The sequence below is a fragment of the Coptis chinensis genome, chromosome 3 (assembly GCF_015680905.1).
Source record: "Coptis chinensis isolate HL-2020 chromosome 3, ASM1568090v1, whole genome shotgun sequence".
NCBI lineage: Eukaryota > Viridiplantae > Streptophyta > Magnoliopsida > Ranunculales > Ranunculaceae > Coptis > Coptis chinensis.
The window spans coordinates 105,824,140-105,841,247 of NC_141458.1; the positions used below are offsets into that span (position 1 = coordinate 105,824,140).

Consider the following 17,108-nt stretch of genomic DNA (forward strand, 5'->3'; position numbering starts at 1 on the left):
AGGTCGTGCTTTCTTAAGAACGATCTGACGAGAGAACAAATTTGACACGTGTCCAAGTGGAACAGTGAGCGTGTTGGAGCTCGTGTGAGCATTCTGCTATAGTGAGTGTAGGTCAAGGACCACTTAGTGCTTATGGAAGCGTTCAGCTCGAGTGAGTGTAGGTCAAGGGACCTTTTAGCACTTATGTAAGTATTCTACTTCCATGAGCATAGGTCAATGGACCATTTAGCGCTAATGTAAGCGTTTTGCTCCAGTGGGAGTAGGTCCAGGGACCATTTAGTGCTTATGTAAGTGTTCTGCTCCAGTAGGTCAAGGGACCTTTTAGGGCTTATGAAAGCGTTCGGCTCGAGTGAGCATAGGTCAAGGGACCTTTTAGCGCTTATGTAAAGCGTTCTGCTCTAGTAGCATTCAAGCTCGAGTGAGCATTTTGCTCAAGTAAGCGTGTTGCGCTTTGAGAGCAATCTTCACTAAGTTAATCCTAGCCATGTAGGTTTTAAACTAGTTAGAGGTGTGTGAGCTATGTGGCCCTGAGCTCGAGTGAGCGTTTAGTCATTTAGAACGTTTGAGCTTTGGAGAGCGTTTAAGTTCATTTGAATGTTTTGCTCTTAGAGAGCATTCTGCACTTAGTTGACCCTAGAAGTATAGGTCTCCAACTAACGAGCAATGTAAAGGCTAAGTAGCCTGTGAGCTATGTAGCTATGAGCTCGAGTGAGCATTTTGTCATTCAGAACGTTTGAGCTTTGGAGAGCATTTAAGTTTGTTTGAATGTTTTGCTCTTAGAGAGCGTTCTGCACGTAGTTGACCCTAGAAGTATAGGTCCCCAACTAACGAGCAGTGTGAAGGCTAAGTACCCTGTGAGCTATATAGCCCTGAGCTCGAGTGAGCGTTTTGTCATTCAAAACGTTTGAGCTTTGGAAAGCGTTTAAGTTCGTTTGAATGTTTTGCTCTTAGAGAGCATTCTGCACGTAGTTGACCCTAAAAGTATAAGTCCCCAACTAACAAGCAGTGTGAAGGCTAAGTAGCATGTGAGCTATGTAGCCCTGAGCTCGAGTGAGCGTTTTGTCATTCAGAATGATTGAGCTTTGGAAAAAGTTTAAGTTCGTTTGAATGTTTTGCTCTTAGAGAGCATTCTGCACTTAGGTGACTCTAGAAGTATAAGTTTCCAACTAACGAGCAATGTGAAGGCTAAGTAGCCTGTGAGCTATATAGCTCTGAGCTTGAGTGAGCGTTTTGTCATTCAGAACGTTTGAGCTTTGGAGAGCGTTTAAGTTCGTTTGAATGTTTTGCTCTTAGAGAGTGTTCTGCACTTAGTCGGTCCTAGAAGTATAGGTCCCCAACTAGTGAGAAGTGGTGGTGCTATGTAGCGTTTGAGCTCGATGGAGTGTGTAATTTGGAGATCACCGTTGATAGCTAGCCTTGAATTGGCGTGACTATAGTTGAACCAAACTTGATCCTTAGTAGGGCATCAAGTTGATTGGTTGATAACTAGCCTTTTAGGGGGCGTTACTATGGTTGACAGTTGATCTTGAATTGGCGTGAATGTAGCTAGCCCTAGTTTTGGAGCTTGATTGACCTGTAAAAAATGCGAGCTAGCACTAAAGAATTAGTACAAACTAACAGTAGTAATTCTGGAGATGCATAGAGCATATGAACATAACTGAACATGTTTAGATGGCAACAATAAGCCCCAATCCGGAGATGGTTGTGGATAGCCCCTAGTTTGGAGCTTGATCGACCTGCAACGGTTTAGCTACACCATGAAAAAACAGTAGTAGTCATGAATTGGCGAGATGTACCCAAAAAAAATTGGTACTGCTGGAGTACATGGATATCAACCATAGTTCTTGTATCCAAACTTGATGTAATGCAAGTAATTGGGGAGCTAGAACGAACCTCCACTTTACAATCCGAGCGACCTGCAACGGACTGAGAATTTGATCGACCTCCAGCATACTGGTCTGTGGTGATACACTTTCAAGAATGGATCTATATCCATTTTGTTGTTTAGCAAATTTCATACTATTGTAGTGACATAGAAAATGAAAGTCAATACTATAATAGTGTTCGGATTGGAAGTGTTTCCTTAGAACTGATGATGCCGTCAAAGCCTACTCCAAATAAGCAATTGATACATGTTGCGACCTAGGTGATAATATCCAATTTGGAACTGAATCCGGCATTATCAGGTACTTCTTGTCATTATGTACCAAGATATGCGGTTGTTAACTGCATGGCCACATGTAAACTCTTGGAATGTCCAAGGCTCCTGAGTATGGTAGTATGCTCCATAACACTAAGCCACAGTACAAGGAAAAGGGAAAAATTTTACTTATCTATTTAGAATTGTGTAGCAATTCGCAATGTCTAGATAGTATTGATTCGGAAGTTTGAAACTTGCGTTGTTATATTGAAATACATCTGCACGCTGTAATATTATGGTAGGACCAATTCGTAGTACAGGCGAACTGCCCAAGAGGGAGCTTTGAGTCGCAATAGGGGGTGTCAGGTCGCCATTTTTAAGTCATCCCACCTAATAGAACTCTATTAAGCCAATCAAATGAATTGCCCTAGCATATTAAAGGAGTTGAGTACGCTTAGTTTTGTAATTGAAATGGTAAGTCAATGAGACAACTTAATAATATGCTATGCAAATAGAGAATTGGCAAGTCGTAAAGTCGTAGTAATAGCATAGACTTTTGTAAAAGCCGTGATCGCAAGCCCCATTTAAATTCTTCTTGTGATATGATTTTCTTTTTATCGATCTGCAGAGTGTAGGGGCTGTTGAGAATAAATCAAGTCGAACATGACCACTTGTCGAGGTTGATCGAATGATGTCTAGAATGCTTTTTTATGATCTGCAAAACTAGATCTTGAGATATTGTATTGACTTAAGGCTATGGCATAAAGAATTATTGCAATTTGCAACAAAAGCAACAAGTAGGACGCATATGTAGTTGCATGTAGAACGTATATACCACCATGTACATTTGAACTTTTGAGTCCATTACAAGATGTGTGTTTTGCTTTGAGTTTGGTTTGTAACCAAAATGAGCGAGGGCTAATAGATTTTGCACATGCATAATTCAGAGTTTATCTTTTATTCTACTTCTATTTTGAATCCTTAGTTAATTAGAATTAGACTAGCTTCTATTTTAGTTTCCATTATGATTAGGATTTGTTAACTAGTTCTCTATATAAGCAGATGTAAACCTTAAGATTTTCAGACTTGATTATTATTATTGAATTAAAATTCGCTTTTATTCATTAAACCCTAGTTTTGGGTAGTAGTATCTATTGTTCTTGCTTTCCAAGCGACAAAAAATACATCAAATTGTTGTTCATAGTAGAAGTCCCTAAAGAAGCATGAAAATATGACCTGATGAGGTCGAGATAGGATTCCCCTTTTTGTGGAGACAGTCTGGCTTTGGCGATATTAAAGAACTTGCTAGTTTGTGTATGCTCATGGCCTCATGTGATTCAACAAGGCAATGAAAAAAAAATCATCTTATACCAAATAGCATGTGAATCCAATAATTGAAATGTGTGTTTTAGCCTTTAATTCAAATGTGAAGTTTTGAATAAAGGATATAGTTAGAGAAACTTATCATCATATTTATAAAGATCGGGTCTGGCGATAGAAAATGCCAATATTGATTAGCAGCATCATAATCGTTAACTTTGAAATTTCGATATTCATCAACAGCATCCATGACTTTTTCACCAACGCTTCATGTGCTTGGAAATGAAAGTTTGTGTAGAGAATTGTTCTCGAAGTAGACTAAACTTCCAAGATATTTGATCCACAGACGACGCCAATGTAAAGGTTCTTTTTAGCGAACCTTACGTGTGTTGATGATTTGGGTAGAATGATATTGTGACTGAGTTCGACGGATCGAACTACCTACGTATCCAATTCGCTGACGAACTAGAATCAAGTCGAACGTAGTTCATTGTTTGGATTCGAGTGATAGAGTGATCAATGGTGAACGGAGAATATGGAGAGTGGAGAAAAACCTCCAATTCTCCACTTTTGTTAGAGAGTAGAGAGAAAATATATAGAATTCCCTCCCCCCTTTGGTGCTCCATTCATATGAGATCCACTTTTAGTGCTCCATTCATTGATGATATTTAGTATTGCATTGATAGATATGCATGTATTCATATTTATTTTGCAACCATTTGGTAACTCATGACTTTTGAGATGACCAATTATAATGATCCAATAAGTTAGTCTCAAGATATGATCAATGGCAATGATACGCGTCGCATCACAAATCTCTTTCAATAGATGATTTTGGAGGTGATGTTTGTTACAAATAATTGAGGAATGGATTTGCATATAATATTAAAAGTGGATAATGAAAAATAGATATATCTGGCATAAGTAGTTTGTATGATCTTAGAAGCGTTGTTTAAACATGTAATCTAAATTAGTTGTGTACATCAAGAAATGCTTTTAGTTGTTTACCTTCGATTTTCAAAGGATTCCTATTCATATAATTTTTGGTTTCTTGATTAGACGAAGAAATTCTAATGTTGCCGGAGTGTGAGTAGATACATAGACTTGGATGAAGGAAGAAGATAACCTTCACTAACTAGTAACTACTATTCTACTATTTCATTTATTTTGTTTCCCACGTGACTTAATATTCTTAAATGAGGGGTTACATTTTATTTTCTGACCATCGGCAAAACCAAAGTGCCCGTTGGCAATAGTCGGACCCTAAGATAAATAAATGAAAAGAAAACGAAGTATAAGAAGCTTAGGGGGTGTTTGGATCCTATTTATTTATTGCCAAAAAGTGTTTATTAGTGAAAAAACATTTTTTTGAAAAAATAAATGTGTTTGGTTTCTATTTAAAAAAAAAATAGTTTTTCATCCAAAAAACACTTTTTGGTCCCAAAAACTTGTTTTATGATAATTAGGTAAAACTTGTTTTTAAGTTAAAAAACTATTTTTTTTAAGGAAACATTTTTTGGTGCTAAAGGCAAATGAACTCCCGGAAGTTTTTTAGACTTTAGTGATTTATCGATATGCCAAAATATATCGAGAAACATAGTGTGAAATTGATTTGATAAAATAGCTTTTAAGAAAAGTCACAACCAAACATGTTTATTGAAAAACTGTTTTTAGAATAAATACTTTTTCATAAAAGTGTTTTTTAAGAAAAAATAATTTTTTGAAAAAATGAGAACCAAACACCCACTTAGTATTTGGTGCTAAATATTGATATTCTCTGCAGATTTTGTGCGCTGGTCCATACAAGAAACTGTATTTTTTTTCCCTTTTTTTTGTTGATGTAGAGCAATGCGATGTTTGGATCACAAACCACAACAAAAGTTTAGAAACTTTCGAAATTACGGATTCAATCGCTCTCCATTTGCAACACAATGGTCAATGAACATTGCCCAAAAACCATTCATTAAAAAGTTGGATGTAAGAGTGAGCCCAAAAATCATTCATTAAAAAGTTGGATGTAAGAGTGAGCCCCAAATCGACAAAACATAAGCATGGTCCAAATCCAAAAACTCAATATCAATTATCTAGCTTTTTGATACAGATCACATATTTTTCTCATATCAGATTACTACCAGTGCGTGGTACTGTATTATATAGTGCACACCAATTGTGCATACCTATTTTTAGGTATGCAAACTGATTATTGTACATTTATATCTATATTTTAATATTAAAGCTCGCACCCAATGTATTCTTCAAATTGTATTAAAATTCTACATTGATTATTTTTTATTAAAATGTGAATTCTATCCTATATTGAAAAGGAAAATTCTAACACTTCTAATTAAGACGGGATCATTCTTTTATCAAAACGGAAATCACATTTCTAAATTAAATCAATTATTATAGTGAGATCTCTCCCCCAATTAAAAATGGTTTTTTAAACACAATTAAAACGGCGGCTTAACAACAAAATGGAAATTTTTTTCCCAAACTAAAACAATTTGAAATTTTATATATGCATAGTGACGATTATTGAGCAAGTTTTCAAAGAAGCCAGTGCGTATGCACATATCTATTTTCTATTAATACTATATTATAATAAAGTATGCATACTAAATGTGCATACCAATTAACTCGGGTCGTCAATCATACACATTAAAACATTTATCATTCATGCATATGATAATTTCAAGTTTTGATATAGAAATTAAAATAATCAAATATCTAATCCCAAAATTTGATTTTTTTTTTACGTGCATACACATATATTTGTTTCCTTGTATTAACTTGATCGTGTACACGTGCAATCACATGTATTTGTTACCTTAATATATTTTACGTGCATACACATATATTTGTACACGTGTATTAACTCGCATTTTAAATCAAACATGCTACATGCGTCTTACAATTACATTTGATCAGCACTAATTTTTAACATTAACATTACATATTGGTTTATAATAAGTGTGTGTACTACAATATATCAAGCATGTGTATCATATTTAAATATACACGTGCATAAGTTAATAAATATAAAATGTATTAGTTAATTCAGAATATACACGTTGACATTATTATTAACATCTATGATACACTTGTTTAACATATTGTTATAAAATATACATTTAACAACACACATTCACTATTATGTTATATATATTTAATAGACTTTTATACGTAAAGAATATATTTTATATTATAATGTATGAGTTTGATGAGGACGGATAGAGGCACATTTATTGTAGCCACATTCTAACCACATTGTAAATTAATCCAAGCAAATTAAAATCGTAAACTTAAAAGTTGAATTAAAAGCTGAATTTTTGTGGAGATGATCTCCCCACCATGGAGAACATGCTCACAAAAATTCAGCTCATTTAAAAAAAAAAACTTAACCTTAGAACATGCTCACAAAATTTTTGGACCGTTAGATGAAAAGCTAAACTAATTTTTACATGGTTAGACATATCCAAATATTATAATTTTTTTATGAGAATGATTTTCATAGTGGGAAAATCATCTCTACAAAAAATTATGCCTTAATTCATTTGTATGTGAAAAATGTGGCTAGAATGTGCGCATAAGAATGTGTCTCTATCTCTCCCCGAGTTTGATTATCTTAAATGTAATATAATACTAAATTTTATATATCGAAATCATAATAATCGGTTTTTGTTTCAGTTCGGGTACCCACGGGTTTTTTACTATTCGATTTTTTATCAGTTCGGTTCTTAATTACCCATTTTAAATGGGTCTAACTTTTTAAGACCTAGAACCGGAATATTCGGTTTCGGTTCCAGTTCGGTTTAGGATAATCGAGTATTTATGAAACTTCTTAAAATTAATAATTCATGTTATATTAGAAAACTTGTTATGATTAATTAAGAAGCGTCCACGTGGCATATCTATGTCTCAAGAATGCGCTATTTTGATTGTCCTCACAAAATGTACTCTGCTTTAAAGAGGCGATAGTAGATAAGCGTAAATATGGAAGGAAAAAGATAAAATTTAGGACTCCTTTCCATAAATAAAAAAAACTTGGCCAACTTTCTATATTGTTTCGAGTGTGACGTGTGAAAGTTGTATTGTGACTCTCGAGTGAAAAAAAGAGAGGGTATTGTGAAATGTGAACACACACTGAAACGAATTTGAAGGTTGAGAAAAAGTAAGAGACAGAGGTGTTTCCTACATATTGCTTGTCTTTGTGACTAGATTTTAAGGGGGGCTGTTAATATTTAAGAAGTTTTTTACAAGATTATAAAGCAATTCTTCGAAGAAATTCCACTAAGTTATTTGAGACAAACCTTAGTATTGTAGTTTTTTAGAAAAATCTTTACAATGGGAAACACAATTCAAAAGACAAAGCAAACTGGTGACAATAATCTGGAAGAACAACAACAGGAAGATGGGGATGTTTCAAGCTTCTTCACATGTGCGATATGCATAGAACCTGTGTCTTGCGATAAGAGGTTCAAGAACATCAAGATATGTGCTCATAATTCCTATTGTTTAGGCTGTATGGCGAAATATATTGAAGCAGAGATCGAAGATTACAATATGTCCTGGTTTGGAATGTGATGAGCTTCTGGACCCTCTCTCGTGTCGCTCTATCTTATCAACAAGAGTGTTTGAGAGATGGTGTGATGTGCTTTGTGAGTCGACGTTGTTACATTGTGAAAGAGTTTATTGTCCTTACTCAGATTGCTCGGCATCGATCCTGAATGAGTGTGGTGGGAACGTAAAAAAAACAAAGTGTCCCTATTGCAAGAAATGGTTCCCATCAAAAAATGGTTGTGCTTTAAGTGTAAAGTTGTGTGGCACGCTGGTTATAGCTGCAGAGAAGCAAGGGATGTGAGAGATACAAACGACATTCTATTGGGTCAGCTGCTGGAGAAAAAGAAATGGAGGAGATGTCCAGCTTGCAAACACGGGATGGAGTTGAGTTCTGGTTGCCGGCTTGTAAGATGCAGGTAGGTACTTTGCACTTCTTGCAACTATTTTATGAGGTCCTTTTTAGCATTATGAACAACTCTGGTTCCCTCTTGCAATGCCATGAATCATAATTCTTGTACATGGAAATAAGATTTTCAGTTACTTAACAAAAAAATTTATTATAAACTATCTAATTGTAAGCTAGAGAATATGCTAAAAAAAAATACGTCTGAGGAACGGATATTTTTAATTTATACATTCCTTTGAGTTTAATTACACAACATATACATATACAGACCCTTTTGGTTAGATGATGAATTACAACATATACATATCCTTTTGTTCCCTTCATTAGTTCATTTATTTTCCCTGCTCATCCATGTGTAATGCAGGTGCGGAACCACGTTTTGTCATGTTTGTGGGAGAAGGTGGTGTCGCTGCTAGAGGGGCTGTTTTATTTTTTGTTTTTTTTGTGTTTTTTTTTTTTGATAGAGACTAGAGAGGCTGTTGGTTCTTAGCAGGGGCGGATCTAGGATGTTAGATAAGGGGGCTGCCATGGAGTTAACCTTTAAAGAATTTTTTAGGAACCAATAAGCTAGCATTGATAAACAAAATAATTATCACTTTTATTACCTTACCCAAAATGGACAAAATAGTATTTTCACTATAGACCTAGACAAATATAACAAAGAAATGTGCAAGAATAACATAGCACATTAGCATCACACTAGTGAAGTTTTGCCTGGATTCTTATCAAATACATCTATTATTGCATCCAAATCAACTATCTTTAGCAAATTCCCGCTCAATGTAAATTCATGCAATTTGCAAGAAATTCATCCCCCATCTTGGTTTTGAGCAATTTCATACAGAATGCTGGCTGGAAAGCGAGGAAGTGTCAAGACATCGAATCAATCTATCAATCAAATAATAGATATTGATCTTTCTTGTTTCAACTAGTCTTTGACATAATTAGGAGATGGTAGACAATCTGAAAAAGAGGATGTTTGAGCACATCAAGTTTGTAATGTTGTAGTTGACTTCTTAAATGATGTATCTCTTGTTTTCGTGAAGTCTCCACAATAAAAAATTCTGCGAGTTTGCAAATGTCATCAATCTTTGAAGGACTTAAAAGCATCTTGGGATCCAAAGCGTAACTAAGATAAAAAGCTCTATTGTTTCTTCCGAAATTTGTTATTTAATTTCACCAACCGGGAATCTATTACAGCATTAAATAACTCGACGTGGTAGTGATGCTCAACTGTAATGTAATCTTTTTGCTAGCAAGAACGACCTGTACCCGCCATGTGTCGAGCACCCATATCAGGCATATCAATGTCATGTTTTTGCAAAACAAAATCACATCACTAAGTAAAAGCCCAAGAAGATCATCTTAATTCTTGAAGAAGTGCTTTTCAGATTGGAGACTAAGTTTCGATAGCATTTAAAATGTCTTGGGACTTTTTTATTTTACACAAGACATTAGTAATTCCCATAGTCTTATGCAATAAATGAAAAAGAAAGACAAACTCAAAACTTTTCATTGCAAGAATAGCACCTTTAGGTTCCCCATGCATAGAGTTGCTTGACCCGTTCTTCATGCTTTCAAAAACTATACAAATTGAATCAAACATCTCTTTTCGGGCTACAAACCGAAGCAAAATGAGAACTCCATCTAGTATCTCCTTTCGTTGCAAAGTAGTAGAAACTTGATTAGCTCCTTTTTCGATAACAAGTTCACCACTAGCTACCAAAGATATCAATTTCATTTTTCCAGTATCTTCCAACTCTGTTTACACTTCAAGCGCTAAACATGAAGATTAACAATAGAAGCCAACTTGAAAAACAACCAAACATCATAAATATCTTTAGAAAAACTAGAGCATGGTTGTAGGCGATGTGCAAAGCAATGCACATAATATGCATATGGACACTTTGGTTAAAACAACGTAATCCATTCCATTATAAGAAAGTGCTAGCACCATCATAACCTTAACCTCTCATATTTATAATATGCAAATTATGGCAAGCAAGGATATTACATATAGCTTCTTTCAAAGTTAAAGCACAAGTGTCTTTAACACCAACAATACCAAGAAAATACTCTCTAACAAAACCACCTCTATCAACAAATCTTAGGACAATCGCCATTTGCTTCTTGTTTGAATTATCTTGTGCTTCATCAACAAGGACACAAAATTTAATCACCAATTTCCCACGAATTCCCCTCTCACTTTATCGGCATAGATATGCAAAAGTGTCTTTTGAATTGAATGTGAGGTATATGTGGCATTTCTTGGAGCATCTTTTAATAATTGCAACCTTGTCATTCAACATCGGCGCAAATCCCAACACTCCTGAAATTTCCACCATTTTTTGACTTTTTGGACTCGTCATGGCCTCTAAAAGAAATCCCTTATAGTGCAAGAAATTGAATACATGAAGAATAGCTTTGACTAGCAAACGGTTCTTAACAACCTCTTCTTTAGATAATGTATTTAACACATTATCTATATGTCAAGAAAGATTCATGAAATTTTCACAAGCTATCCCGACCTATGAGGTGAGCATGGACCTCCTTCATGTTGCAAAAGGAACACTTCTTTCCATTATTAATCTTCTTCCAACATTTAAAACCTTCAAAGTTGAATGCGGGGGCCCGGATTTGTTTCAAATATAAAACATGGAAAACAATAAGCTCTATCCATTATGGAGTGAGTACTCTAGCCAAGGAAAGAGTGTGAACCAAGAGGAGTTTAACCGGCGAGTTTGTTTTCGAATATGGTGGATGGATACTCTTTTCTCACCGAAGTTCAAGTAAAACGCCTTTCCAAGAAAAGCTCGTCGAACATCATCTTGTTGATTAACCGGTATATTATATATTGAGCACGTTTACCGGATCACGTTCAAATAAAGATGTGGAGTCAACTTCTTCAACACTAACTCTTTGGGCTTGAGGAGAAGGTTCAACTTGCTCAATTTCAACAACTTGAACTTGTGAAGGAGGTTGGCCATCTCTATCAAGTCTTGAAATATCAAGACTAGATGATATAGAAGTTACATCATTTTCGGGGTGACATCTTTGGGTTTAAAGAAGGAAAACATGGTTTTCATTTTTTACAGCTTGATGTTCAGACATTCTTACCTAAGATAACTCATAATAATTTCAGAATCAATATCTATACTAAAAAAAAAAAAAATATATCACAATAATAACTACAATAATATTCAACTAATTAAATAAGACAAAAAATTAAATGACAATCTAATACTCCAATATAAACTATAAGTTAACAAGGCAATAAGTCAAGTAGAGAACACATTAGTATTTGAAAATTGAAAAACAAAAACGAAATAAAAAATATAGGCATAATACAAAACAATTTACCTTATTAGGTAATAAATAGCCAAATATGAAATAAAATGATAAATAGATTAGGCACGGAATTGGAACTGCCGACTAGAAGAAGACAATAATAGAGAACAAAATTTTCTTTTGTGAAAAGTACGAGTGTACGACACAAAGGGCTATTTTGTTTTTTTGTTGACCTTTTAGTTTTTTTTTTTCGGTTTTACTTTTTTGAGAAACTCGGATTGTGAGTTATGAGAAACTGGGATAGTGAATTGTGGGCCGGGGGGATTGTGAGTTGTGATTCCTTCTTTTTTTTCGCTAATAGGAACAGCAAAAGGACAAGACCAAACTGGGGGGACTGTGACTTGTGGGCCTATGGGCTAGTGTTCATACTACTATTTTTTTTGGGGGGGGGGGTTGTAGCCCCGGTCAGCCAACCTTTAGATCCGCCCCTGGTTCTTAGGCTGGTTGCACCGTTCAGATTTCATTTTCATCTTTGTAGTGGTTTGCCTTCTGATTGTCTGGTCCATAAACACTTGCATAGTTGAGCATTTTGGACTGGGAGACAGTGCTGGCTCTATCCAAAGAGTTTAGACTTAGGGGTGATAATTTGGCCCTCAGGCACTCAACCCGTCCCGATCCGCTCTCAAAATTGCATGTTTAAGCCTTCAAAAGTTGGCCCTCACAGATTTGAAGGGCGGGCCAGCCCAGCCCTCATGCTTATAAGGGGCGGGCTAAGGCCTAAGTTCTGAAGCACGAGCCCGACCCTCATTAAGCCCTCACCAGTCCTCATTTGGTCCTCATACATTTTTATTTTATTTTACATTATATTTATGTATTATGCTCTAATTATCTAAATTGTATAAAAAAAAATCACAAAATTAGTTTTCAATAGGGGATAGATTAAAACATAACATATATTGCGTTTTTTGTAATTGATTTAATGATACGTATATAAGTCATACATAAAAACAAATCCAACCTAACAGCATAGTTAAGTATGAAAAATATAGATGTTTTAAAAATATAATCTCTTTCACCATCTCTATTTTATTTTTATTTATTTTTCTAAAGGCATGAGAATTAGTTTTATATACTTAATTAAAATTGATATACATAATCAAAGTATGATAAAAATAAATAAAAAATCACAAAAAAAAAAATAGTAAACTAATAAAGTATAATTAGGCCGGCCCCCGGCTTTCATTTGCTTTTCAAAATGAGGGTAGTTAAAGAACTTGAGTTTTTCATGCTTGAACTTTCGACCCGGCTCTTTAGGGCGGTGACAAACCATCAATCATTTAAGACTTTTATAGTTTGAAGGCGGACTAGCCCAGCCCTTTTTATCACCTTTAGTTTAGTTGATAAAAGGCCCAATAGAATTGGCATAAAAGCCCCTATTAAAATTATGGGTCTCAGTCCAAGACATATGCACGGATGCACCACGCCACCACATATTGGCTGTTGTTTTTTAATCGTTGCACCTAGGCACCTAGCTATGTTGTTTGATTTTGATGCCCCATGTATATCATGATTCTTTAAAAAAAATAGATGATGGTGGAAGAGATGATATTAAACATCTACATTTTTCATACTTAACTAGGTTATGAATTATGACTTATATACATATCATTAAATATACATATATTATATTTTTATATATTCCTGTTTCTTTAATGAATTTTTATACAATTTAGATAATTATAGTATAATACATATATACTCGTGTTCACTTTTCTTTTTTTAACCTCTTTTACAAATTACAAAATTCATATAATGTTTACTATTATTAAACTCATTGAAAATATTTAACAGATTTTAGATATTTTAAAAAATAAAATATATCTTATCGAAAAAAATAAAAAACCTGACGGCCTCTCAAGTCTCAAAGCGGTATAACTAGGCTACAAAATACTGAGAATTGATCAACCAAACATAATTAGTTACAAGTTACAAGATGCATGGTCTTGCTATCTTGTACATGACTTCCTCACGAAGAATGAATATTTCTTCTTTACCTTATTAATTAATGAATTAAGCCCGACTCCAGCACCATCAACAATTAGCAAAAAAACTTGCTAGCTATCTTGTCCTTTCGTAGTCCTGTTCATACTCGGAAGTTAGTGAAAAGTGATAGCCCACATCGTAATTCCCATAATACCCTCTAGCACTATGAAATTATTGTAAATTTTATCTTAACTAGTACAAGGGTAATATTGGGAGTAAAAACAGAGAGTAGCACCAACTTTGAAGGTTGTAGAAGACAAATTTGAAGGTTGAGAAAAAGTGAGAGACTGAAAATGATTAGGTAGAGTTATTTTAAAAGGTGAAAGTAGCAAAGATTATCATGGGAAACACAATTGAAAAGTCAAAGCACACTAGTGACGATCTTGAAGAGCAACATGGGGATGTTCCAAGCTTCTTCACTTGTGAGATTTGTATAGAACCAGTGTCTAGGGACAGGAGATTCAAGAAATGCTCTCATAATAATTCCTATTGTGTAGACTGTATGGCAAAATATATTGAAGCAAAGCTCGAAGATTACAATGTGTCGGAGATCAAGTGTCCTGGTTTGGAATGTCATGAGATTTTGGACCCTCTCTCGTGTCGCTCTATCTTATCGACAAGAGTGTTTGAAAGATGGTGTGATGTGCTTTGTGAGTCGACGCTGTTACAATGTGAAACTGCCTATTGTCCTTACACTGATTGCTCGGCTGTGATCTTGAATGAGTGTGGTGGGAAGGTTAGAAAGACAAAATGTCCTAATTGCAACAAACTATTGTGTTTTGAGTGTAAAGTTCCTTGGCACGCTTGTTATAGTTGCAATGAAACAGGGGAAATGAGAGATGCAAATGAAGTTCTACTGGGACGTCTGATGGAGAAAAAGAAGTGGAAGAGATGTCCAGTTTGCAGACATGGTGTGGAATTGGTTTCTGGTTGCCCAGTTGTCACATGCAGGTACTTATTTACTTCACCTTTTCATAACCAGCCGATTTTGTTTTTGTCTTGGGAATTTATCTTCAACTTATTGTATTTGCGGTTCTTGATAGCAAAACACTCCCTCCAAAATAAAATAATATCGTCTGCTTATCCTACGGGTTTGTGCAAACTTCATCTCGGGTGTAGAGATTATTGCTTCTCAATCTCAAGAGAGATCAATGTGTAGTGCTGTTCTAAGAGTTTCTTTTCAAAAATTAGAACAGCTTTTGGTTCTCTCCCAGTATATAATATAAACATTGGCATGTAGCATAATTCTTGTAGTTGGAGAAAAGGTTTTCATTTACAGAACGAAAGTTTTGTTAGGAATTTTCTATTCGTCAATAACTGTATGTGCTACATGTTTGGTCCATACCCGAATCTGACTTTCAAGCTTCCATCAAACAATCATATATGCACACTAGTTTCTCCGTAAGTTCCATGGAGCAAGTCAAAATCTCAATGGATATTAAGCTAAAGGATATTTGAAGTTTGAACAAATGAGCAAGTCTGAGGATAGTTTTACTATATAGTTCTTTGCGATAATACTTTGATTGTACTGGTTGGGTCATCAAGGCAGATTAATTTAGGGTATGTGTGGGGGGATGATTTTGAAATGTCCAATTCCTCAAACTTCATAAATCCAAAACAAAATCCTACATATCCATGGTGGCAGCAGCATCATTCATTTGATATCTTACAGTAGATTAGGGTGCCAACATGTTATGAAGCTGGCTTCTTGTTGCTCGCTAGTAAAGGTTTGTTATTTATTCTTTTCCTTTTAGACAATCTGTTCCCTCTATCCTAATGTCATCTAACAATCATTCAGGTTTGTGTAATTCTTCTACCCGGCGACATTTAGTCTAGGATATAAGGATTGTGTGTCAATAGCAACAGAGAGAACATTCTTTAGTGTTCTCATCTTGCAGTAATATGGATAGCTAGACTTATCTTAAACAATAAAAAAGAAAAACTTTGTAATAACTTGCACATCTTTTCAAAAAGAAAAATGAAGTTTTAGGATAACTGTGGTTTTCAGTTGGAGAAAAGATTTTCTTCATTAAGATGCGAATTCTATAAAAACTCGGCTGCCATTAGAGATTTTGTTCTTTTTAATGAAAAAATTTAAGCTATTTGCAGCTTGTTGGTCTTGGGAGCCCTAACCACCGCCCTCAAACCATATTACCTTTCTCTTCATTTCTTAGGATCAAATTTGTTCTTAGCTTGCGGAGTAAACAAGTTGAGCCTATACGCTAAAGTTTACTTGTTCAACTGTTTATCTCCCCTTCATAGTGTTCATGGTTTGGTGATGCAGGTGTGGAACAACATTCTGTCATAATTGCGGAAGAAGGTGGTGTTCGTGTGGAACACGTCTTCTACAAGACAGGCCCTTCATGGTTTGGGTGTGTGCTATTTGGATCCTTATAATGTGTCTCCTCTTCTGGACAGCTTCTCAACCAACTGGCAATTAGAATACTGCAGAGATTAGTATATTATGTTGTTTAATTGTGAGGACTTAGTGATAGTACTTTTTCGTTAGGTTTGTTTTGTTGTATTAAAAGAATATATGGTAGAACTTTAGGAAATCGTTATAAATGTGGTGTTTTGCATCAGTCGGAAACAGTCAACTCCTTAGAATGGGTTAGATCTGGAACATTTTTTTCCTTTTCGTTAGTAGCTGGATTGTGATTTTGACTCTATTTCGTTAGTAACTGGATCTCAAGAAGCAGATATATGGTCTCATTGACCTCTATTTCAATAGGCTCAATTGTATGAATTGGTTTTAGCGTCTCAATAATCAAAAGTGGTTGTGTTTTGAGGGCAAGGTCGCATGGTAGGCTGCCTATGGCTGAACTGTAACAGGACAAATGAGAGAAGATGATTTTGTATTGGGTCAGCTGATGGGGGAAAAGAAGTGGAGGGGATGTCTGTCCAGTTTACAAACATGTATGCACTTGGTTACTTGTCACTCGTCAGCAATATGCAGGTTCTTTGCTGACAAAACCTTCCTTCAGATGTGTGCTTTTGTGGCGCAATCAATTGTTTCATGTTGTGTGCTGTCTTTCTTGAAGAATGGGAATGGGTAATCTGGATTGCTCGGATGGTGCAATCTTTTTCGGGCTTGATAGAAGAAGAGCTAAAGATAATTGGTGAAATGTAAAAACTGTTGATATCAGGTGTTTTAAAGAAGTTAGGATTAATGCGTATTGAAACGTAATTACTTGCAAGAGGATTGGGTCTTGTTCATGGTGTTACGCATTTTCTCACAAAGAATGAATGCCCATTTAAGGAGACGGTGAATCGCGCCTTCCTGTAATTTTTGCGACCCTTGGAATTGGAACCGTGGACGTAGATAGCCTGATGAATTATTGCATGGATTAT

General features: G+C 35.2%; 2 protein-coding genes across 2 annotated transcripts; both read left to right on the forward strand.

Moving 5' to 3' along the window:
- The first annotated feature begins 7,804 nt into the window (after positions 1 to 7,804).
- On the forward strand, positions 7,805 to 8,992 carry LOC147512586 (E3 ubiquitin-protein ligase RSL1-like). Its single transcript, XM_086598745.1, has 5 exons — positions 7,805 to 7,918; positions 7,980 to 8,191; positions 8,299 to 8,436; positions 8,791 to 8,812; positions 8,891 to 8,992. The coding sequence occupies exons 1-5, from the start codon at positions 7,805 to 7,807 to the stop codon at positions 8,990 to 8,992; spliced, it is 588 nt and encodes a 195-aa protein (XP_086454871.1).
- A 4,968-nt stretch (positions 8,993 to 13,960) lies between these two features.
- LOC147512587 (E3 ubiquitin-protein ligase RSL1-like) lies at positions 13,961 to 16,424 on the forward strand. Its single transcript, XM_086599475.1, has 2 exons — positions 13,961 to 14,708; positions 16,042 to 16,424. The coding sequence occupies exons 1-2, from the start codon at positions 14,098 to 14,100 to the stop codon at positions 16,196 to 16,198; spliced, it is 768 nt and encodes a 255-aa protein (XP_086455601.1). The 5' UTR covers positions 13,961 to 14,097; the 3' UTR covers positions 16,199 to 16,424.
- The last annotated feature ends 684 nt before the right edge of the window (positions 16,425 to 17,108 follow it).